General features: G+C 44.3%; 1 protein-coding gene across 3 annotated transcripts in view; it reads right to left on the reverse strand.

The window, feature by feature from the left end:
* Positions 1-22,925, reverse strand: part of vps53 (VPS53 subunit of GARP complex) — a 254,920-nt gene that overhangs the window by 231,225 nt on the left and 770 nt on the right. For all 3 annotated transcript variants that reach the window (XM_085964898.1, XM_085964903.1, XM_085964899.1), the window contains exons 2-3: positions 19,747-19,827; positions 16,364-16,413 (exon numbers count right to left, since the gene is read on the reverse strand). In XM_085964898.1, coding sequence (XP_085821024.1) covers positions 16,364-16,413; positions 19,747-19,827 — 131 coding nt within the window. The remainder of the gene's footprint in view (positions 1-16,363; positions 16,414-19,746; positions 19,828-22,925) is intronic.

Here is a 22,925-nt window from a genome sequence, read left to right on the forward strand (position 1 = left end):
TAATATACCGATTTTGCCCATGTGACCAAGTCCCTCAGTCATCCCTTCCCACATTTTAGGTTATGGGCCTGCCAGAGACCGATTTTATTTAATTCATTACTCTGTGGAAAGATCGCTTTCTCAGGCAGGCAGCCAGTTTTAATATTATTTCACTGAAGTCCATTCTCTGAGCCCTTCCTTTTAAATTGCTGACCAACTGAAAGCGAATTCTATTGAATTAATTAATCAAAAGCCCATTCTCTGAGGCCATTTTTATTTAATTAATTTATTTCAGAGGAGCCGGTTTTCTATTTTAACAGCTGCTCCTGGGCGCTCCCAGCCAGGACCTGTGGACACGGGCAGCTCAGGGTTTAAAAAAAAAATGTTTTAATCATTACTCCTGACTGGGAACTTTTGTCAGGCCTTCCGAAGGCCGACAATAAAACGTTAACACTCTTCCCAGCCGACAACCTGCGAGCAAGCCATCTGAAGACCGAATACAGAATGAAAACATTGGCGTCGAGGCCTCAACACCCCCACTGCGGTTTGGAGGTGGAACAAAGGGCCTGGGAGAATCAGAGTTCACCAGGGAGTAATATTATGGTCTGGAATGCACTGCCTGAAAGGGTGGTGGAAGTAGATTCAATAGTAACTTTCAAAAGGGAATTGGATAAATACTTGAAGGGGAAAAAAAGTGCAGGGCTATGGGGAAAGCGCAGGGGAATGGGACTAATTGGACAGCCCTTTCAAAGAGCCGGCACAAGCACGATGGACTGAATGGGATCATAAAGCAGAGAAGGAGCCCAATCGGCCTGTGGCAAGTTTAACAAGTAGGTTTGAAAAAAAAACATTGAAAATAAGGGATTTCTGGCGTCACAAAGATATGTGACACCAGGCATAACAGATAGGCATGAAAAAGTAGCATCACAGAAAAATTGTGTCAATGTCAAATGTGCCAGAGGTGCACATTATACACAAAGCTAATTAATAGAGCGACAGAAATATTAATAAAAACATCAGTGTTTGTGAGCAGGCTCTCGACATAGTCTATGTCACTCCAGCACATCTGGCGTGGATGTACATGCATGAGCCTCCAAGTAATTGGAGATTTACATACATATAATGATTTCTTTTGCAAAACTACAATCAGGAAGGTGCTCTTCAGACAAGTGCTGATCAGCAATTGCAATTACCAGTAGAATTATGTCTTGCCTAAAACATGCGCTGTTAAATTACAGGAGATGGCAACTGAGCGTTCATGGTTAGGTGAATGGGAGGGGATGGTAAGTATCCTGTTACAAATGCTTCATTTCCAGTCACACGTGTCTTTTTAAGGCAGTTTGTGTATTTTTGCTGCTCTCGGCCCCCACATTGTAAACGCCAGAGAAGCTGCATCTCGCTTCACACAAAGGAACGGACTGTTTGGCTGTACCTTCCTTCTTCCTTCCTTATTCTTTTTGTCAAAAAGTCTTCTGATGGACAGAGGACAGATCCTTCCCTGCGTTAGGAGCCGAGACACAGTAGAAAAGTGCCTGCTTTTCCAGCATGCAAACGCAAGGAATTATGTAGCTCCTGCTTTGAAAAGGCAAGCACAGGCCCTTTGTAAAATGGAAAGTAAATCTGTCAGCACCTCTGAGCACTGAGGCAATGCCAACACAAGCAACGCTGACCGATAGATAAATGCCTGCAAGACCCGAGCACAAACAGAATTCCAGTAGGCACTAATTCATTATCTGGAGTCTACGTCTTTCAAATCTTCTCCCATAAATCCAAGTAACCAGGGCATCATAGATTCCGCAAACCATTTGTTATTTTTGAAAGAGTCGCTTTGATCTGTTTGCAAAGACTAATTAAGGAGACACAAACACCTCCACCATTTCTCCACCAAGTTAATACTTTCATGATGGCTTCAAATTACAGCCGAATCAGATTAATTTTTTTTAAGCTGTTTACTTGCCTGCCAGAAATTTTTCACACATAACATGCGCCATTAAAGATTGAAAATGGGTTTGAAGCAGCAGTTGTGATTTCACAAAAACAAAATCTTGAATTGATTTTCACATATAATACATACCATTTCACAAAAAAACATTTGAACAATTTTTTCAGTAAGTGCAAGCGTGCTTTATGCAGAAAAAAAGCTTCTTGAGATGGGGTTAAATTCACACTACATGCAAATATGCAATTAGTGTGAAAAATTGCAATAATAATTCCACAAACACCTTGTTGAATTGCCTGATTTTCATTGCAGCAAAACTAGATTTTCCTTCTTTTAACAGAAACTGCAGTGGAACTCAGATTTTGACTATTATTGCTATGTTACTAAATGTATAATAATTCTTTTTTTTTTGCCCTTGTCTGGCAGGATCATACAACTGTTCTTGGTTCCAGAAAAAGCTACTAAACACATTGAACAAATATAAAAGGGAGACCGACACAGCGTTGAATGATCTGGGAAAATGCTGCAAAATAATAAAGAGCAGAGCCTTGGAATGTAGACGGTAAAAAATCTACTATATATAATTATATCATCCTGAAACCAGGCTTTACAAGCGTCATATTAACTGCAATTTGATGACGAGACTTGGCTTTGAACGTGTTAATATTGCAATGGGATATACTTAGTCTGTAAATGTTGTATCTTCTGTACTACAGTACAACCAGAACATTTTTGCAAAAGAAATACCTGCATTAACTTAGTGCTTTATGAAGTCGCTCAAACATCTCAACCGTTCTACACACAACAAAGTACTTTAAAGTAAACATTGTGACGTAGGCTGCTTTGCACACAGCAAGATCCCACAAACAACTATGTATACAACTGCAAATCATTGCAGGGTAATCGCAAAAACTGCGAAATTAATCTACACAGTAGCTCATTCATGGGCTGCTTTAGCACATTTACAATTCCCTGCACAACGTGCACTGTAAACAGCTACGGTCCACGGACTGCTGTTGGGAACATTGCAACCATCTGTGGCAACAAAAAGCACACTTTAAGATTAGTGTGAAAGTGATGCACCCTACTGGGCTGCTCCTGCAACACTTCATTCAAGCTCCAATCATCAACCATCCTAATTTGAATTTACTCAAGTGTAAATGAATGCCCTCAATTAACAGAAATAATGCAGCCAGATCGGCTAGACAAACACAGGCAGGTATGTAAGTGAAGGGATTAATGCTTTGCAGACTCCAAGTTTTGGTTAAGCTGAAGTTTATGGAGGCCAGGCAAGAGAGCACTGAAATAGTCAACAGCAAAATACCGCAGATGCTGGAAATCCGAAATAACAACAGAAAATACTGGGTCAGCAGGTCAGGCAACATCCGTGGAGAGAAATTAGAGTCAACGTTTCGGGTCAAAACCCTTTCTCAACCCTTTTTCCGGTCGCCTGTCATTTCAATTCACCGCTCCATTCCCACTCGGACCTCACCGTCCTTGGCCTCTTGCATTGTTCCACGGAAGTTCAACGTAAACTCGAGGAACAGCACCTCATCTTCCGATTAGGCACTTTGCAGCCTTCCGGACTCAATATCGAGTTCAACAATTTCAGATCATAACCTCAGCCCCGATCACATTTTTACTTATATTTTTTTTCCACCCCTTTGTTTTGGGTCTTCCCTTCCCCCCCCCCTTTCCTTTTTTCTCTCTCCCACATGGCAGCTGTCTCCCATCCTGCCAGTACACTTCACACCTAATCTGAGCCGTCTTTTGTCTCCACTGTCCTATTACCATCTCGTCTGGTTTTGAATACCTCTTTACTTCTTTTGTTCTATCGCAGCCCTGCCTTCGATCTATTTTATTTCCTTTCCAGTTTTGAAAAAGGGTTTCGACCCGAAACGTTGACTCTAATTTCTCTCCACGGATGTTGCCTGACCTGCTGAGTTTTTCCAGCATTTTCTGTTGTTATATTGAAATAGTCAAGTCTGGAAGTGACACAGTTGTGGATGGACTGGAACAGGCCAAAGCCAGACAATGTTATAGAGGTGGAGGTAGATGGTCTTTGAGATGGACAGGATGTGAGGTCAGAAACCCAGCTCAGGGTCAAATAAGACGCTAAGTTTACCAACAGTCTGGTTCAGCCTGAGACGGTTGCTGGGGAAGGGGATGGAATTGGTGGCAAGGGTTCGGAGTTAGTGGCAGGGTCCAAAGATGGTGGCTTCAGTCTTCCCAGTGTTTAACTGGAAGAAATTGAGGCTCATCCAAGACTGGATGTCCGACAAGCAGCCTGACAACATGGAGGCAGAGGTGTGGTCGAGAGGTGGAGGAGAGATAGAGGAGCTGGAGAGACAGAGATAGTGTCATCAGTGTTTATGTGGAAGCTGACCCCCATGTTTGCATATGTTGTCACTAAGGCACAGCATGTAAATGAGGATGGGGGGGTGGGGGTGGGAAGAGAAGCCATTGTTGGAGATTCTCTGGCTACGATCAGATAGGTAACAGTCGAACCAAACAAGGACAATCCCACTAAGCTGAACAAAGGAGAAACATTGGAAGACAATGGTGCTGTCTACCGTGTCAAAGCTTTTTAAACAGCTATTTTGTGAAATTTCAATTTTTCAGGTTTGTTCAAAGAATAAACATTTTCCGCCATTTAAAATGTGCTTCCTAGTGACCTAACCAACGAGACCTCTCCATTAATGTAGGAAGGGCCCCTTGCAATTCTCACTCAGCCTGACCCAATCCAGGGAACCAAGACCAAAGTGCTTCAACACTTAGTTACACATTGCTCCCAGTGTATATGCAGCCACACCAATAAACCCAATATACAATGTATTCTTTGCAAGCACTGTACAATCAAAGTGTATAATATATAAAAAATCTTACATCTACACAACTTTGTATACAAAACCTTACTCACATTTTTGTCACACTTTTGTGTCAACTTTCCTCATTATAAATTCCTCGGTTTACATTTATAATGGAAACTGCCTATTGAAACTTGTCATGAGGTAATTACACCCTCCCACCAATAATGGCGTTCGAGTGCATCAGTTTTGCCGTTTCCAGGTCCTCGACCTGTACGGTGGAGAGCTCCTACACTTCCACCAACTCTACTTCCTGAACTGCCATTAAAGTTGCTATTTAATTATAAATAATAATATAAATTCAAAGTATTTATATAAAAATAGAGATAGATGTATATAATTTTAAAATATGAACTGAATTGTGTCTGCAAGCCCAGGTCCTTGTCCACTAAACCCACTTCACTTGAATACTACACTCAGTCTTGACACCGTGTGTGAATTGCCGTAGAAGATTGACTAGTAATATATTAAAAGTCTTGCATATAACAACAGCTTGCATTTATAGAGCCTCTTTAACATATCAAACCGCCCCAAGGCACATCACAGGAGCGTTACCAAACAAAATTTGACACTGAGCCACATAAGGTGATACAGGTGGAGCATCCCAAATCCGGAGTTCCGGAATCCGGAATGTTCTGGAATCCAGACTTTGGGACGTTTGGTGGTAGAGGTCCGGAATCCATAAAATGTTCTGGAATCCGGACACCCTGAGGGAGGGTTACCAAAAACCGGAAATAGCGCAACCTGGGCCCAGGCATTTCCGGACTCGGAACGGAGGATGTAACTGGTAAAATAGATAAGGGAGAACCAGTGGATGTGGTGTATTTGGACTTTCAGAAGGCTTTCGATAAGGTCCCACACAAGAGATTAGCGTGCAAAATTAAGGCACATGGGATTGGGGGCAAGGTATTGACTTGGATAGAGAACTGGTTGGCGGACAGAAAGCAAAGAGTTGGAATAAACGGGTCGTTTTCCGAGTGGCAGGCAGTGACTAGTGGGGTACCGCAAGGATCGGTCCTAGGACCCCAGCTGTTCACAATATATATTAATGATCTGGACGAGGGAATTGGATGTAATATCTCCAAATTTGCAGACGACACAAAGCTGGGCGGGAGGGTAAGCTGCGAGGAGGATGTCGGGAAACTCCAGTACGATTTGGACAGGTTGGGTGATTGGGCAGAAACATGGCAAATACACTATAATGTGGATAAATGTGAGGTTATCCACTTTGGTGGCAAAAACAGGAAGGCAGATTATTATTTGAATGGCAATAGATTGGGAGAAGGGGAAGTGCAAAGAGACCTGGGGGTCCTTGTGCACCAGTCGCTGAAGGTAAGCATGCAGGTGCAGCAGGCGGTTAAGAAGGCAAATGGTATGTTGGCCTTCGTAGCAAGAGGGTTCGAGTACAGGAACAAGGATGTCTTGCTACAGTTGTACAGGGCCTTGGCGAGACCGCACCTTGAGTATTGTGTGCAGTTTTGGTCACCTTACCTGAGGAAGGACGTTCTTGCCATGGAGGGAGTGCAGCGAAGATTCACCAGGCTGATACCTGGGATGGCAGGAATGACGTATGAGGAGAGATTGTGTCGATTGGGCTTATACTCACTGGAGTTTAGAAGATTGAGAGGGGATCTCATCGAAACCTATAAAATTCTGTCAGGTCTGGACAGACCAGATGCAGGAAGGATGTTTCTGATGGCCGGGGAGTCCAGAACCAGGGGTCATAGTCTAAGGATAAGGGGTAAGCCATTTAAGACTGAAATGAGGAGGAATTTCTTCACCCAGAGAGTGGTGAACCTGTGGAATTCTCTGCCACAGAGGGCGGTGGAGGCCAGTTCATTAAATATATTCAAGAAAGAGTTGGATATATTTCTTGAGGCTAAAGGGATCAAGGGATATGGGGAAAAGGCAGGGACAGGGTACTGAATTTAGATGATCAGCCATGATCACATTGAATGGCGGAGCAGGCTCAAAGGGCCGAATGGCCTACTCCTGCTCCTATCTTCTATGTTTCTATGTGTTTCTGATGTCCGAAGTCCGGAAATATCGCAACCTGGGCTTGGGCGTTTCCGGACATCAGAAACATGTTCCGAAGTCTGGAAAAACACGAAAACCGGCTCGGCCTCGGCCCCGAGGTTGCCGGATTTGGGATGCTCAACCTGTATTGGGGCAGAACAGGCAAGTTTTAAGGAGCATCGTAAAGGAGGAAAAACAAGTAGAGAGAGGTGGATAGGTTTAAGGAGGGAATTCAGCGCTTAGGGCCACGGCAGCTGAAGGCACGACCACCAATGGTGGAGCAAATAAAATCGGGGAAGCGCAAGAGGCCAGAATTGGAGGAGCGTAGAAATCTTGGAGGGTTGTAGGAGGTTACAGAGATATGATGGGGTGAAGCCATGGAGGGACTTGAAAACAAGGATCAGAATTTTAAAATCGAGGGACGATTAGGAAATAGTAAAGTGCATTTGTATGATCAGAAAAATTGTAATGGATAAACTATTGGGCTTGAACTGACACAGTCCTTGTGGTGATGGCGCTGCCACAATGGTGTAGGGTATTGCAGATACTGACCTAGCGACAATGAAGGAACAGCAATTCATGTCGAAGTCAGGATGACGTGTGACTTGGAGGTGATGGTATTCCCACAACATTGCCTCTCAGCTGTGGCTCAGTGGGCAGCACACTCGCCTCCGAGTCAGAAAGTTGTAGGTTCAAGTCACACTCCAGGGACTTAAGCACATAAATCTAGGCTGACACTCCAGTGCAGTGCTGAGGGCGTGCTGCACTGTTGGAGGCGTCGTCTTTCGGATGAGACGTTAAACCGAGGCCCCGTCTGCTCTCTCAGGTGAACGTAAAAGATCCCTTGACACTATTTCAAGGACGAGCAGAGGAGTTATCCCCGGTGTCCTGGGCTAATATTTATCCCTCAATCAACATGACAAAAAAACAGATTATCTGGTCATTATTACATTGCTGTTTGTGGGAGCTTGCTGTGCGCAAATTGGCTGCCGCATTTCCCACATTACAACAGTGACGCCACTTCGAAAGTACTTAATTGGCTGTAAAGCGCTTAGAGACGTCCAATGGTTGTGAAAGGCGCTATATAAATGCAAGTCTTTCTTTTTTTCTCTCTCTTGTCCTTCTCTTTGGTAGAGGTAGCAGGTGAGGGAAGTGCTGTTGAAGTAACCTTGACGAGTTGCTGCAGTGCATCCTGTAAATTGTAGATATTACAGCCACAGTGCAACGGTAGTGGATACTGAGTTCACTGACAAAGTCACCAATTCCATCAAACTCCTGATTTTAACCCGGCAAATGGTGGAGAGGCTAGAAGGGATCAGGAAGTGAACTACTCATCACAGAGAACCCAGCCTTTGCCCTTTTCTTGTAGCCACGGTGTTGATTTGGCTGGCCTAGGTCTACTTCTGGTCAACAGTGACACCCCCAGGATGTTGAAGGTGGGGGACTCGGCAATGGTGATGGCATTGAAGGTCAAGGAAAGATGGCAGGGCTCTCTCTTTTTGGTATTTATATGGCATAACCGTTACCTGCCCCTATCATTCCCAAAACTGGATGTTCTCCAGCTACTGCTCTAGGCTGGCATGGGCTATTATAATCTATCCCACACCAAGTCTCTTGTTCATTATCCTGTCCTCACTGATCTGCATTGATTCCTACTCCTCCAACATCTCAAATTTAAAATTCTTGTCTTTATCTTTACAGGACCTCACTCCCACAATCCCCCCCTCCCCCACTTAAAAACCTTTGTGACCCCTGTAACACCCCCAACCCAAATTCTCCAGTCACAATCCCAGGCTTTTGTGCATTCCTCCCTCCCTTCGTCTCACCGTCATCAGCCATGCCTTTGGCTGCGCAAGTCCCACCTGCTGGAAATCCTTCTCTAAACTCCCCTGCCTCACACTGCCTCCCTCGCCCTTAACACCTTCCTTAAAACCCACGACTTCAACCAAGCTTTTGGTCACTCCCTCCTATAAGAAATTGATAAAGAAAGGGAAAATAGAATGAGAGTAAACTAGCGAGACATAAAAACAGACTGTAAACGCTTCAATAGGTATGTAAAAGGGAAAAGATTAGCAAAAGTGTGGTGTATGTGCCTTTAAGAGCCCCTGTGTACTGTAATGCCGGTAGTGGCCACTCGGGCTATATAAGCCTGTATAGTGTCTTGTATCTTTTAGTTCACCTCCAGACTTTGTTCAGTAAACACCTGTTAAACCAACTCCTGCATTCCATGTCTCCATTAACACACGGACACAACAGTGGCGACGAATTGGAAACGGACTTACCTGCAATTCGGCAGCACCTCAAGGAGATCGATTCCTCAGACGAAAGTCAAAGAAAAACAAGAAAGGAAATTTTTTTTTAAAACTGTGGTTTCACCAGCTAGCCGAGCTGGTGGCAGGTACTGCAATAATCCTTCCTGGGCGGCGGGCTGGGGCTCCATCGGCTGGCTCTGCAGCGGGGCCAAGCAGCGAAGGCGGAGGCAAACGGAGACAGAGGGTGGAGCACTCGGGAGACAGCCGGCACTGCAAAGCAGGTCGGCGTTCGGACCAAGCAGAGGGAGGGAAAAGTCCCAGAGAGTCCGGCGGGAACGAGTCTCCACCTATTAAAAATACCTATGTAAATAAAAACCGCGGAGAACAGCGTTGTCAGAAGCGACAGCGGCAGGAAGCGCCATTTTTTTTCTGCGGGGAAGGAAAGCGCGGGAGGCGCCATTTTTTTTCAGGATGCCTAAGACTGGCAATATTACTGATTTCGATAGCAATATAGAGGATTGGACCACATATGTGGAAAGAGTGGAGGTATATTGCACAGCGAATGAAATAGAGGATGATAAAAAGGCATCGGTACTTCTAAATCTAATGGGCGCAAGGACATACAGGCTGTTACGAAACTTAATCACTCCAGCCAAACCGATGGACAAGAATTTTAAGGAGATTGTTGATACCCTACACTGCCAATTCAGGGCAGGACTGGCAGATTCTCTACCAGGCAAATTCGTCTGCGGTCTCCTAAGTGAAGGAACACAAAAAAGGCTACTTTCTGAGAAAGATTTGACACTGGACAAGGCTTTCAGTGTAGCTGTATCATACGAAGCAGCAGCAAGAGGAGCTGCAGAGATACAGCAAAAGTCACAGGACTGCGGCATCCATGAAATGACACGGGGTTTCGAGAGATGTTATCGCTGCGGCAGATCCACCCATTACCAGAGGGACTGCTGGTTCAAGGACAAAGCATGCAGGCAATGCGGAAAGATGGGACACATTACACGTGTATGCCGATCTGGAAACAAAAAATCCACTGACAGAAAAAAAATCAATAAGGAAAAGTACAGAAAGGTACAAATGATGACGGACAGTAGCTCCGAAGACCAGAAGAGCGATAGCGACTCCGGAAACAAGAGACTAAGCTCTCTCAAATTACATAATGTAATTGCCAAAGAAGATTACCAGGCCATTTGGGTTACCCTCACGATAGCGGGGTCCCCAGTTAAAATGGAGCTAGATACAGGATCAGCTCTGACCATCATAAGTCGACGGGGTTACGAGCGGCTATTTCCGCATATACCTTTGAAAGACACATCCATTATCTTGAAGACATATACGGGGCAGAAAGTATACCCCAGAGGGAAAATAAGGGTGCCTGTTGTATACAACGGCAAGGAAATACAGAAGTTGTATTTATACGTTCTGCAAGATGGTGGTCCACCGCTGTTGGGACGTGAATGGATCAGGAAGATACGTTTAGACTGGCACTCCATTCAGGCACTGACGGTGACCAGTGAGAAAAAAAATGATGATGACGTCAAACCTGAACGATTAAAAGACATCTTGGCCAACGCCAAAGAAGTGTTTCAACAGGAACTAGGGACTTTGAAAGGCGTCACCGCCTCAATAAAAGTGGAAGATGCGGCAATTCCCAAGTTTTTTAAGGCAAGGCCGGTGCCATACGCAATTCGTCCAGCAGTCGAGGCAGAGCTGGAGAATTTGGAAAAGGCAGGCGTGTTATCCAAGATAGATTGGAGCGAGTGGGCAACACCCGTCGTCCCGGTCATGAAGAAAACGTTGAATAATGATAAACCTGAAGAACAGAGAAAAATTTGCATCTGTGGGGACTTCAAGGTGACTGTAAACCCAGTCCTTCACACGGTACAGTATCCTCTTCCAAGGATAGAAGATATTTTCGCCTCACTATCCGGAGGGAAACGTTTCACCAAAATTGACTTGGCACAGGCATATCTACAGATGGAGGTTGAGGAAGCCTCTAAAAAGTATCTCACGATAAACACACACAAAGGCCTGTACCAGTACAATCGACTGGTTTTCGGAGTAGCATCAGCTCCAGCTATCTGGCAAAGGGCTATGGAGCAAGTCCTGCAAGGGATTCCAGGGACTCAATGCTACCTAGACAACATCCTTGTAACAGGAGAAAACGACAACGAGCACCTTGCCAATTTGGAGCAGTTGCTCACTAGGCTGAGAGAACGGGGCCTACGAGCAAATCGCCCCAAGTGCGAATTTTTCCAGAAACAAATATCATATTGTGGCCACATAATTAACGAAGAAGGGTTGCATAAGTCACCTGAAAAAATTGAAGCGGTCATAAAAGCCCCAGCACCTGAAAATGTCTCACAATTAAGGTCGTTCCTGGGATTGATAAATTACTATCATAAATTTTTACCGAACTTGTCAACTGTTCTGCACCCTCTTAACGAACTGCTACAAACGGGAGTAATTTGGAAATGGAGCGAAGACTGTAAACGTGCCTTCCATAAATGTAAAGGCTTGATCACGTCCAAGGAAGTTTTGGCTCATTACAACCCATCACTGCCAATCAGACTGGCGTGTGATGCATCCCCTTACGGCGTAGGAGTGGTATTATCGCATAGATTCCCTGATGGCTCGGAGCGGCCGATAGCTTTTGCGTCACGCTCATTGAACTCAGCTGAGCGTAACTATGCCCAGATCGACAGGGAAGCACTCAGCCTGGTATGGGGAGTGAAGAAATTCAACCATTACCTACACGGACAAAAATTTACCTTGTTGACTGACCATCAACCCCTCGTCTCCATATTCAACCCTAAAAAGGGCGTTCCCATTATGACAGCGCAAAGGCTACAGAGGTGGTCCCTTTTCCTAGGGACACACCAATATGACATAGAATACAAAGGATCAAAACAGCATGGAAATGCTGACGGTTTATCGCGTCTACCATTGCCAACGGTAGAAGAGGCACCTACAGTGGACCCAGTGGAAATGTTCCACTCAACCATAATGGAATGTCTACCAGTAACAAATTCTACCATTGAAAAGGAAACGAGAAATGACCCGACTCTCACGAGTCTACGATTTAACGGTGAAGGGATGGCCAGCACATGGCGAACCACTGTTGCCAGCATTCTCGCAAAGAAGAGAACAGCTATCAGTGTGCCAAGGAACCTTGATGTGTGGATCCAGAGTGGTGATTCCACCCAAACTCCAGGATAAAGTGCTAAAGGAGCTTCACAAGGGGCATCTGGGTGGAGTGAAAATGAAGAACCTAGCCAGAGCGTTTGTATGGTGGCCAGGTATCGATGGAGACATCGAAGAAATGACCAAGGGCTGTCTAGGATGCCAGAAGGTCCAAAACGCCCCACCACAAGCCCCTCTACATGCATGGGAGTGGCCCTCATCTCCATGGCAAAGGGTACACATCGACTTTGCTGGTCCATTTATGGACTCAATGTTCTTAATCGCGGTTGATGCACACTCCAAGTGGCCGGAGGTAATAAAGATGTCCTCCACCACCACGGAAAAAACCATCACAGTATTAAGGACCATATTTGCCAGGAATGGGCTGCCTGAACAGATCTATTCTGATAATGGACCACAATTTGTGTCCAAAGAATTCAGGAAGTTCTTAAAAAACAATGGGGTTAAGCACTACACGTCCGCCCCATACCATCCCGCCACCAATGGATTGGCTGAAAGGTTTGTCCAGACCTTCAAGAAGGCCATAAAGGCCATGGGTAATGAAGACATAAATCTACAGCATAAGGTAGATAACTTCTTGTTTGCATACAGGAATGCAACACATGTGGTTACAAACCAAACTCCCGCCATGATGTTTTTCAATAGAAGACTAAGATGCCGGCTGGATTTGATCAAGCCAAACATCAGAAGGGATGTAGAGAACCAGCAATTTCAAGGCATGAATGAAAGGCCAACTAGAACCTTCCAGATAGGTCAACAAGTTTTGGCCCGGGACTACCGTACCGAGAAATGGCAGCCTGGAACTATTTGCACACGATTAGGACCGCTGATGTATACCGTGGACATTGGAGAAAGCATAATAAGGCGCCATGCTGACCAGATCATAGAGTCATCCGAAAAGGGACAACCTACACCACCACTCTATACGCCTAATGATGAAGCAGAGATACCCATAGTATCTACCTCCGATCCGGTAATACTGGAACCAGATGAACCCGACACTGGCATTCAAGCCGAATCGACCTTGCCAAAAGAACCTACTACACCACCGAAAACTACTACACCACCGAGGCGTTATCCGGACCGAGTCAGGAAGCCTCCAGAGAGACTGACTTATAATTGGTTAACTACAGCAAATGTGTAGATTATTGTTCTTGTACACATGTTAATAACAATTACTTAAAATGTTATGTACTGGTTGTCTAAAAGGGGAGGAATTGTGGTGTATGTGCCTTTAAGAGCCCCTGTGTACTGTAATGCCGGTAGTGGCCACTCGGGCTATATAAGCCTGTATAGTGTCTTGTATCTTTTAGTTCACCTCCAGACTTTGTTCAGTAAACATCTGTTAAACCAACTCCTGCATTCCGTGTCTCCATTAACACACGGACACAACAAAAAGTAATTTTTGTTTATTCGCTTATGGGATCTGGGCATCGCTGGCAAGGCCAGCATTTATTGCCCATCCCTAGTTGCCCTTGAGGAGGTGGTGGTGAGCCGCCTTCTTGAACCGCTGCAATCCGTGTGGTGAAGGTACTTCCAGAGTGATGTTCGGTAGGGAGTTCCAGGATTTTGACCCAGCGACGATGAAAGATCGGCGATATATTTCTAAATCAGGATGGTGTGTGACTTGGAGGGGAACTTGGAGGTGGTGGTGTTCCCATGCGCCTGCTGCCCTTGTCCTTCTAGGTGGAAGAGGTCGCGGGTTTGGGAAGTACTGCCGAAGAAACCTTGGCGAGTTGCTGCAGTGCATCTTGTAGATGGTACACACTGCAGCCACGGTACGCCGGTGGTGGAGGGAGTGAATGTTTAAGGTGGTGGATGGGGTGCCAATCAAACGGGCTGATTTGTCCTGGATGGTGTCGAGCTTCCTGAGTGTTGTTGGAGCTGCACTCATCCACTGTAGCAAGCAATTAGGAAAGCAAATGGTACGTTGACCTTTATTACAAGAAGATTTGAGTATAAGAATAAAGACGTCTTACTGCAATTATATAGGACCCTAGTGAGACCACACCTGGAGTATTGTGTACAGTTTTGGTCTCCTTACCTAAAGAAGGATATACTTTCCATAGAGGGAGTTCAACGAAGGCTCACCAGACTGGTTTCTGGGATGGAGTGAGGGATTGTCCTATGAGGAGAGATTGAGTAGACTAGGCCTATATTCTCTGGAGTTCAGAAGAATGAGAGGTGATCTCATTGAAACATACAAAATTCTTACAGGACTTGACAGGGTAGATGCAGGGATGATGCTTCCCCTGGCTGAGGTGTCTAGAACCAGGGGTCACCGTCTCAGAATAAGGGGTCGGCCATTTAGGACTGAGATGAGGAGAAATTTCTTCACTCAGAGGGTGGTGAATCTTTGGAATTCTCTACCCCAGAGGGCTGTGGAGGCTCAGTCATTGAGTATATTCAAGACAGAGATCGATAGATTTTTGAATATTAAAGGAATCAAGGGATATGGGGATAGTGCAGGAAAGTGGAGATGAAGTAGGAGATCAGCTGTGATCTTATTGAATGGCAGAGCAGGCTCGAAGGGCCAAATTGCCTACTCCTGCTGCTATTTCTTATGTTCTTATAATGCCCTTCTTTTGCTGTGTCCATTTCTTCACGCCTCTGTGAAATGCCTTGGGTACTTTGTTGCGTTATGGGTGCTATGTAAATGGAAGTTGCTGATGTTGAAAAGGAGAAAATGACAAACTATGTAAACATTGGTAAATTTAATAACAGAAGTGGAAAAATTGATAGAATCTGTTATCAGTGATAAAGCAAGTGACCACTTGCAAAAGTATACACTGATAAGAGTCAGCATAGGTTTGGTAACTCATGACTAAGAAGCCAAATAAAAGTTCTTTCACAGAATCAGAGAGGTTGTGAACAAAGGAAAAGAAATGTCAAATGCGTGGATTTTCAGAAGCCATTTCATAAGGTCCTGCAAAAGAGATTGCTAGTTAAAATTATAAGAAGTCACACAACACCAGGTTATAGTCCAACAGTTTTATTTGAAATCACAAGCTTTCGGAGCGCTGCCCTGACGAAGGAGCAGCGCTCCGAAAGCTTGTGATTTCAAATAAAACTGTTGGACTATAACCTGGTGTTGTGTGACTTCTTACATTTGTCCACCCCAGTCCAACTCCGGCATCTCCACACCATAGTTAAAATTATGACACAGACTTAGAAACAACCTATTGACATGGATAGGAAATTGTTTGAGAGGTATGGGCAGAGAGTCAGCATAAATGGAAATCCTTGGACTGGTGGGAAGCTGCAAGTGGTGACCCCAGAGATCAGTGTTGGGGCCCCAACTTTTCACCCCATCTACAAATGACCTGCAATTGGGAAGAGAGAGAAACATTTCTAACATATCAAATGATACTAAGCTAGAAGGTATAGTTAATCATAGCATCATACAGCACAGAAGGAGACTGTTCAGCCTGTGCCAGCTCTTTGAAAGAGCTATCCAATTAGTGCCACTCTCTTGCTCAGATTGCTGCCTCACAGCTACATGCATTATGAAGGGTAGCTTTCACTATACATAACCTGTTATAGCTAGCTATTAGCTATAACAACCTACATTTATATAACGCTTTTAATGTAGAACGACGCCTCAAGGAGGTGTCATTAAAAAAATGGGCGGCAGAGGAGATATCAGGAGCATGGTCTCGAGAGATGGGTTTTAAGGAGGAGGGAGGTGGAGAGGCAGAGGGGTTTGGGGGAGAATTCCACAGCGTGGGACCAAGGCAGATGAAGGCACGGCCACCAATGGTAGGGCAAGAGGCAGGGGGCGTGCGGTGCACAAGAGCATCAAGTAATGCAAGCACTTAAATTTACTTCCTGATGAAGGGTTTCAACCTGAAACGTTGACTCTATTTCTCTCTCCACGGATGTTGCCTGGCCTGCTGAGTTTTTCCAGCATTTTCTGTTGGTTTTTCACTTAAATTAAAAACTGCTCTTGTTGTCAAACACTTCACGAAGATAGAAATGAATGGAAGGGCAAGTTTCACTTGTATGTACATACACATTTAAATGAGACAGTATTAACTGGTACACTGTGGAATCCTTACTACCAGTAAAGAGAATGAACAGTTTATTTCACTCACCTTATCTTTAGTCGAATCTTGTTTACAACTTCATCAATGTTGGCTAAAGACTGAGGGGAGAAAGAAAAGCAAGAATGAGAGCATTAAGTCTGTGAAAGGCTAAACTGAGTAAACAGCAGCTTTAAATTCAGTAAAGCAGTGACTCCTAGTGGAGCACAACAAAAGCACAGTTAATCCGTCAAGCAAACAGCAGATTTTTCAACCTTAATTTACAGTTCCATTATTCAAATAGCGCCTAAGCACTCCATCTAATATAGTTAATATCTGTTGGGCCATTCGCTTAGAAGAATGACCAACAGAGGACTTTTAAATGCAATTAAACTATTAACAGACAGTCAGGCAACTGGCACACTAATACAGGGAAGGTCACCGGGATATACTGCAGGGAACAAAAACCTGCATGTCAAACAGCCTCTGCTTAGAGGAATAGTCCTGGCACTAACCAGGCACAATAGTAAAGTAACAGAGTTGATCAGATTCCCTGCCTGTTGAGTTCTGTGTTTTAGAAAACATAGAAGATAGGAGCAGGAGTAGGCCATTCGGCCCCTCGAGCCTGCTCCGCCATTCAATGAGATCATGGCTGATCATCCAAATTCAGTACCCTGTTCCTGCCTTCTCCCCATATCCCTTGATCCCTTTAGCCTTAAGAAATATATCCAACTCCTTCTTGAATACATTTAATGAATTGGCCTCCACTGCCTTCTGTGGTAGAGAATTCCACAGGTTCACCACTCTCTGGGTGAAGAAATTCCTCCTCATCTCAGTCCTAAATGGCTTACCCCTTATCTTTAGACTGTGACCCCTGGTTCTGGACTCCCCGACCATCAGGAACATCCTTCCTGCATCTAGTCTGTCTAGTCCTGTTAGAATTTTATAAGTTTCGATGAGATCCCCTCTCAATCTTCTAAACTCCAGTGAGTATAAGCTCAATCGACACAATCTCTCCTCATACGTCATTCCTGCCATCCCAGGTATTAGCCTGGTGAATCTTCGCTGCACTCCTTCCATGGCAAGAACATCCTTCCTCAGATAAGGCGACCAAAACTGCACACAACACTCAAGGTGTGGTCTCACCAAGGCCCTGTACAACTGCAGCAAGACATCCTTGTTCCTGTACTCGAACCCTCTTGCTACGAAGGCCAACATACCATTTACCTTCTTAACCGCCTGCTGCACCTGCATGCTTACCTTCAGCGACTGGTGCACAAGAACACCCAGGTCTCTTTGCACTTCCCCTTCTCCCAATCTATTGCCATTCAAATAATAATCTGCCTTCCTGTTTTTGCCACCAAAGTGGATAACCTCACATTTATCCACATTATAGTGCATTTGCCATGTTTCTGCCCAATCACCCAACCTGTCCAAATCGTACTGGAGTTTCACAACATCCTCCTCACAGCATACCCTCCCACCCAGCTTTGTGTCGTCTGCAAATTTGGAGATACTACATCCAATTCCCTCGTCCAGGTCATTATTATATATTTTTCTCACAAGTAACTAAGGAGGCATTCACACTATAGCATTAGTGCAGAGAGGTTGTGTTTCACAGCAACACTGCAGTTAATACTGCAAATGCTGCCTGAATCCGAAGTCAGCGCCCAACCTGACCTCCCACCAAAGTGAAAATTAGTGAGACTCCCTGGAGGAGGTAGTCTCAACTCCACTTTGCTTCAGTGTTCACTTGGGCATTAACACCTGATTTATCCTCCACTAGTTTGGTGTTGGTGCAAAGCCAAAACCACTTCACACTGATGCTAAACTTAAATTGTGAATGCTCCACAAGTTGTACCATCGAGAAAACACAGCTTCAATCGGTACAGCCATTAAATCAGCGATATTTGAATTATTTCCTTCAAATGGAGCATCTGCATGCCAGCACCTTGCATAATAAATCAACTGAAGAGCTGGGAAATTATTGCAAGGAGCTGGCACATCATCCAACTGTCATTTTGAAGGGGGTTAATTTGTGCAAGGCTGAATTGATGGCAGCAGTCACCAACGACTCAGAAAACCTTACAAAAGAACTTTTTAAGGATTTGGCCAACTCCTTTAGATTATTAGCATGTCCCACTTATTTTAAAGCAGTCTGAAATATGGGGGGTTTTTGGACAAGTTTTATTTCCTTCCCTTATCTCTTTCTAGATGGTTTCCCCTATATGCCATGTGCCTTCCCTAGCTAAAGTTGGGGGGTGGTGGCTGAAGACCTGCTACCAGGTTCACCCCCACACCACTACTGCTCTGTAGCCAGTCATTAGGTAGGGACCGACACTCTTCCATTGAGTATATGCAAAAAATTCTTCTTGGCGCTTTTGTCAAATCTTTACTTCCAACGGAAACCTCTTAGGTTGGGCTTCCTTGCTGCTTGGCTGCTCCAGACATAACTAATAGGGAGGGATCCCAGAGTGGCTCCACTGAATGCACTGGGGTCCCTGACTGCAGACAGGCCCAAATGCCAATCAGAGTCACTCGATTCCAGGAAAGTATGCGACTGGCTGAATACAATCCAAAATCATGGTATCCATTGCTTCAAACGCAGCTGCCCCGTGACACCACAGCAGCCAGGCAGTAAAGAGGTGAGTATCTGCTGGTAATGAACATTTTTTTAATATATCATATATATTATATATATTAAAAAAAAGTGTTTTGAGCGAGAACGACTCCCTCCAGACTTTGCTTCCCCATAATCAGCTCTCCTACCCGTTGAGAGAAAGCTTGGTTTTAATTCCCTTATTTACAACGTCCTAGTGACCTGCCATATCTGGTTTCAAAGAGATAATAAGCCAATAGAAGTGGCAGAAAGCTTTATGATAGCATCCTTCCTCATCAGAGATGCTGAGCCCAGAGCTGTCTGCGATTCAATATTCAGTAACTTGCACTTACATAGCACTTCAGCACTTGGAGCCGAATGGCCTGTTTCTGGGCTGCAGATTCGATAGATCACATCTCTCAGAAATGTTCAAAAGCACTTCATATAAAATGAATTACTTTAAGTGCAATCACTGTTGTTACTGAGGCAAATGCAACAGCCATTTTGTAGACAGCAATGCCCCACAACCAGTAACAAGTGAATGACCAATTCACCTATTTTTTTGGTACTCTCCAGGAGTCTCACTAAGGGACTCTCAACACAGCCTAAATGCCTCCAAGTGACACGACAAATTAACTTTTTCATAAGAACACGGCACCACAAAGAGGTGCCATGTGAATGAAATACACTCAGCTTTACAGCCCAATTCCAGGCGACTATCTACTCATCAAGTATCTTCTGATGGCTGGAATAGACAGTCCTGAACCTTCAGGGGACCAGAACAACATGGTCACTATTTTGAAGAACATATGGAGAAACCACACATCATAGAAAAAAAATCCAACCATCGCCCTACCTGTTCTGTTGGGAAGAGTGTGTTGATGTATTCCACCGCATTGAAATCAGCCCTGTCCAAGGGGTCCTGGCTGGGGAACACCTGTGTAATTCATGGAATATAATTTGTCAAGCACTTTATTCAATATTTTTCAACAACACCAAGGGCTCTATCCGACTCTGCACAAACAATCTTGAGGAAAGAATCTGTGCAGTTTTAATTTACTTATAGCAATTTTTCATACATGAATCTGAGGAAAAATCATTCAAATCTCTTATGGCTCTCAGTTTATATGCTAATCCTTGTTTTTATTTTGCCACTTCTCCCCTCTTCCTCTCCTGAAGGCATCGACTCCTACTGGGGTAATATGAAGTATCCTTTACAATGCACATTAATCCCAATTTGAGAAGAGCAGCTCTTACTGCATCAACTGGAGGTTGCCAATTCCCACACCAATTATCTGTGGCGTCGTCTCTCGAAATAAATTATGGGCAGGTTTCAACTAGAGATTCACATACTGCAGGAATAGGATTGAAGCTGGCCAAAATCTTAGTTCACGAAAAAGGACCCTTTACCCAGAGAGATCCCAGATCTCAAAAGGTAAAAAGACAGTGCTAGTTAATCCCACAATCCCCTTTGTTTAAAACAAATGCTGCTCCTCGCAGAGATTCTCCACATCCACCCTATTGGCTTCTAAATTTTAAAAACGCTGTTCTGCTCCTCAACGGTTGCAAGTGAGTTTCCCCCCAAAGGAGAATGGGTTCTGGGTCAAAGTCCTTTGTCATCTCAGTAGAGCACCACGATCCAAGACTCAGAGCCACCCTGGCATCTTGTTTTGAATCTTTTCCAATATTAAATTGGGTGCAATGATCCCAGCGTGGTCTCAACTGTTTTACCAAGTGCCGACGCTATTGGCTTTCATGCACGGAACCACTTATACACCCCAAAACCTTATTTTACCAGAGTCACTCTCTAATAAGGTGAGGACATTGCCAACACTTTGTCAACCAGCACAGCTGAATCTTCCTCCTGTCCACTTATTTACGCCATGAAGACTATATCATTTATTACTCATTTTCAGTGCTTTTCCCACCAACATCCAGTACTTCACCTATATCAATATTAAATACAATTTCCTATTCATGTGACTTTTCTTGAGTTGCACCCTCCTTCTCAGATCCCCAGCTTTCACACACAACTTGCCGTTAGCCACAAGTGGTCCATCGGACCAGTCATTAGTCTGTGGAATTGAGAGAATTCTGAAAATATTTCAAATGAAGGAATCCTCCCTTTGTACAATTTTTAACTGCAGTGAAACCAGTCAACAATGGCAACCTATAGAACAAAAGGCCAGAATATGTTTATGGGCGGTATTATCCAATGAGTTCATTTTTATAGTTTTAATTTTAGGGAAAATAATGCTCTGCCTGTAGGTGTTAATAGTACTCCTAATGTGGAATTGCTTCATGTAGATGCGCATACGCAAATTTTGTTTTTACACTATATTTTGGCAGGAACAGGAAGGGGATTCAATCTGCACAGTTGAGTTTGGAAGATGCTGGAGTCAAAAACATTATAATAATGTTCCAGCATGTTGGGAAATTGTCAGTGTACAGAGTTGCATATAAAATATCAAACTAATCAAGGAGGTGCTGCTTTAATGAAAGACTGAAAAAATGATAGCTTTGGAAGCACAATTTTAACATCGTCACAGCTTCCCTTACAGCCTAGTGGGTACAACCACTGTCCAATGTAGCACTGTGCCATTCAGCCCAGAAGATTGTAGGCTCAATTCCTTGTCTGTAATGAGTTAGCTGATCTCAGCTACAATAAGAGTGCACAATTGGTTTATGTCCCTTGCTTAGACATAAGAACATCAGGAATAGGCCATTCGGCCCTTCGAGCCTGCTCGGCCATTCAATAAGATCATGACTGATCTTCTACTTCAACTCCACCTTCCTGCACTATCCCCATATCCCTTGGTTCCCTTAGTATCCAAAAATCTATCGATCTCTGTCTCGTATATACTCAACAACAGAGCATCCACAGCCCTCTGAGGTACAGAATTCCAAAGATTCACAACCCTTTCAGTGAAGAAATTTCTCCTCATCTCAGTCCTAAATGGTCAGCCCCTTATCCTGAGACTATAATTCCTAGTTCTAGACTACCCAGCCAGGGAAAACATCCTCTTAGCATTTACCCTGTCAAGCTCTGTAAGAATTTTATGTTTCTAGGGAATATTGGGAGAGGAAAAATATCATGGATATACTTGCCATAGAGGGAGTGCAGCGAAGGATCACCAGACTGATTCCTGGGATGGCAGGACTGTCGTATGAGGAGAGACTGGGTCGACTAGGCCTGTATTCACTAGAGTTTAGAAGAATGAGAGGGGATCTCATTGAAACGTATAAAATTCTGACAGGGCTAGACAGACTGGATGCAGGGAGGATGTTTCCCCTGGCTAGGGGGTCTAGGACGAGGGGTCACAGTCTCGGATACGACATTTAGGACTGAGATGAGGAAAAATTTCTTCACTCAGAGGGTGGTGAACCTGTGGAATTCTCTACCACAGAAGGCTGTGGAGGCCAAGTCACTGAATATATTTAAGAAGGAGATAGATAGATTTCTAGACACAAAAAGGCATCAAGGGGTATGGGGAGAGAGCGGGAATATGGTATTGAGATAGAGGATCAGCCATGATCATATTGAATGGCCTACTCCTTGTAACATTTGCATATTGATTTATCATTGGCACGCAGGCATCTGTAAGGAATACCTATTATATTCACGTGATCACATGCCGAGTTGTCATTGGCCTGCAGGCATCTGTAAGGACTGCTATTGTTTAGAAGACCCAGGGGTCCTGACTCCATTTTGTCCACACGGTGCTGTATGAAAGCTTACAGACCTGATGCTTCATTAAGAGTTTAAACTGTAATACTCCGTTGTCCTGCAATTTATTATTTTTGTACAAAGTGTGCAAAACAAGACACTCCTGCTCCTATTTTTCTATGTTTCTAGCCAGGGAACCTGTGCATGGGTAAGAGTCAGGCTCAGCTGTGATACCCTCCACGGTCAAATACCCTGCCAAAACTTACTGTCTAAGCTCATGCCATTTCAACAAGATACAAAAGTTAGGTTGACACCCTTGGAACTGTAATCCGGCACCAGTCAGCATCTTTGAGAAATAAAGATTGCCT

Source organism: Somniosus microcephalus, chromosome 22, assembly GCF_052327205.1.
Source record: "Somniosus microcephalus isolate GS21.2 chromosome 22, FLI_Smic_1.0, whole genome shotgun sequence".
NCBI classification, from domain to species: domain Eukaryota; kingdom Metazoa; phylum Chordata; class Chondrichthyes; order Squaliformes; family Somniosidae; genus Somniosus; species Somniosus microcephalus.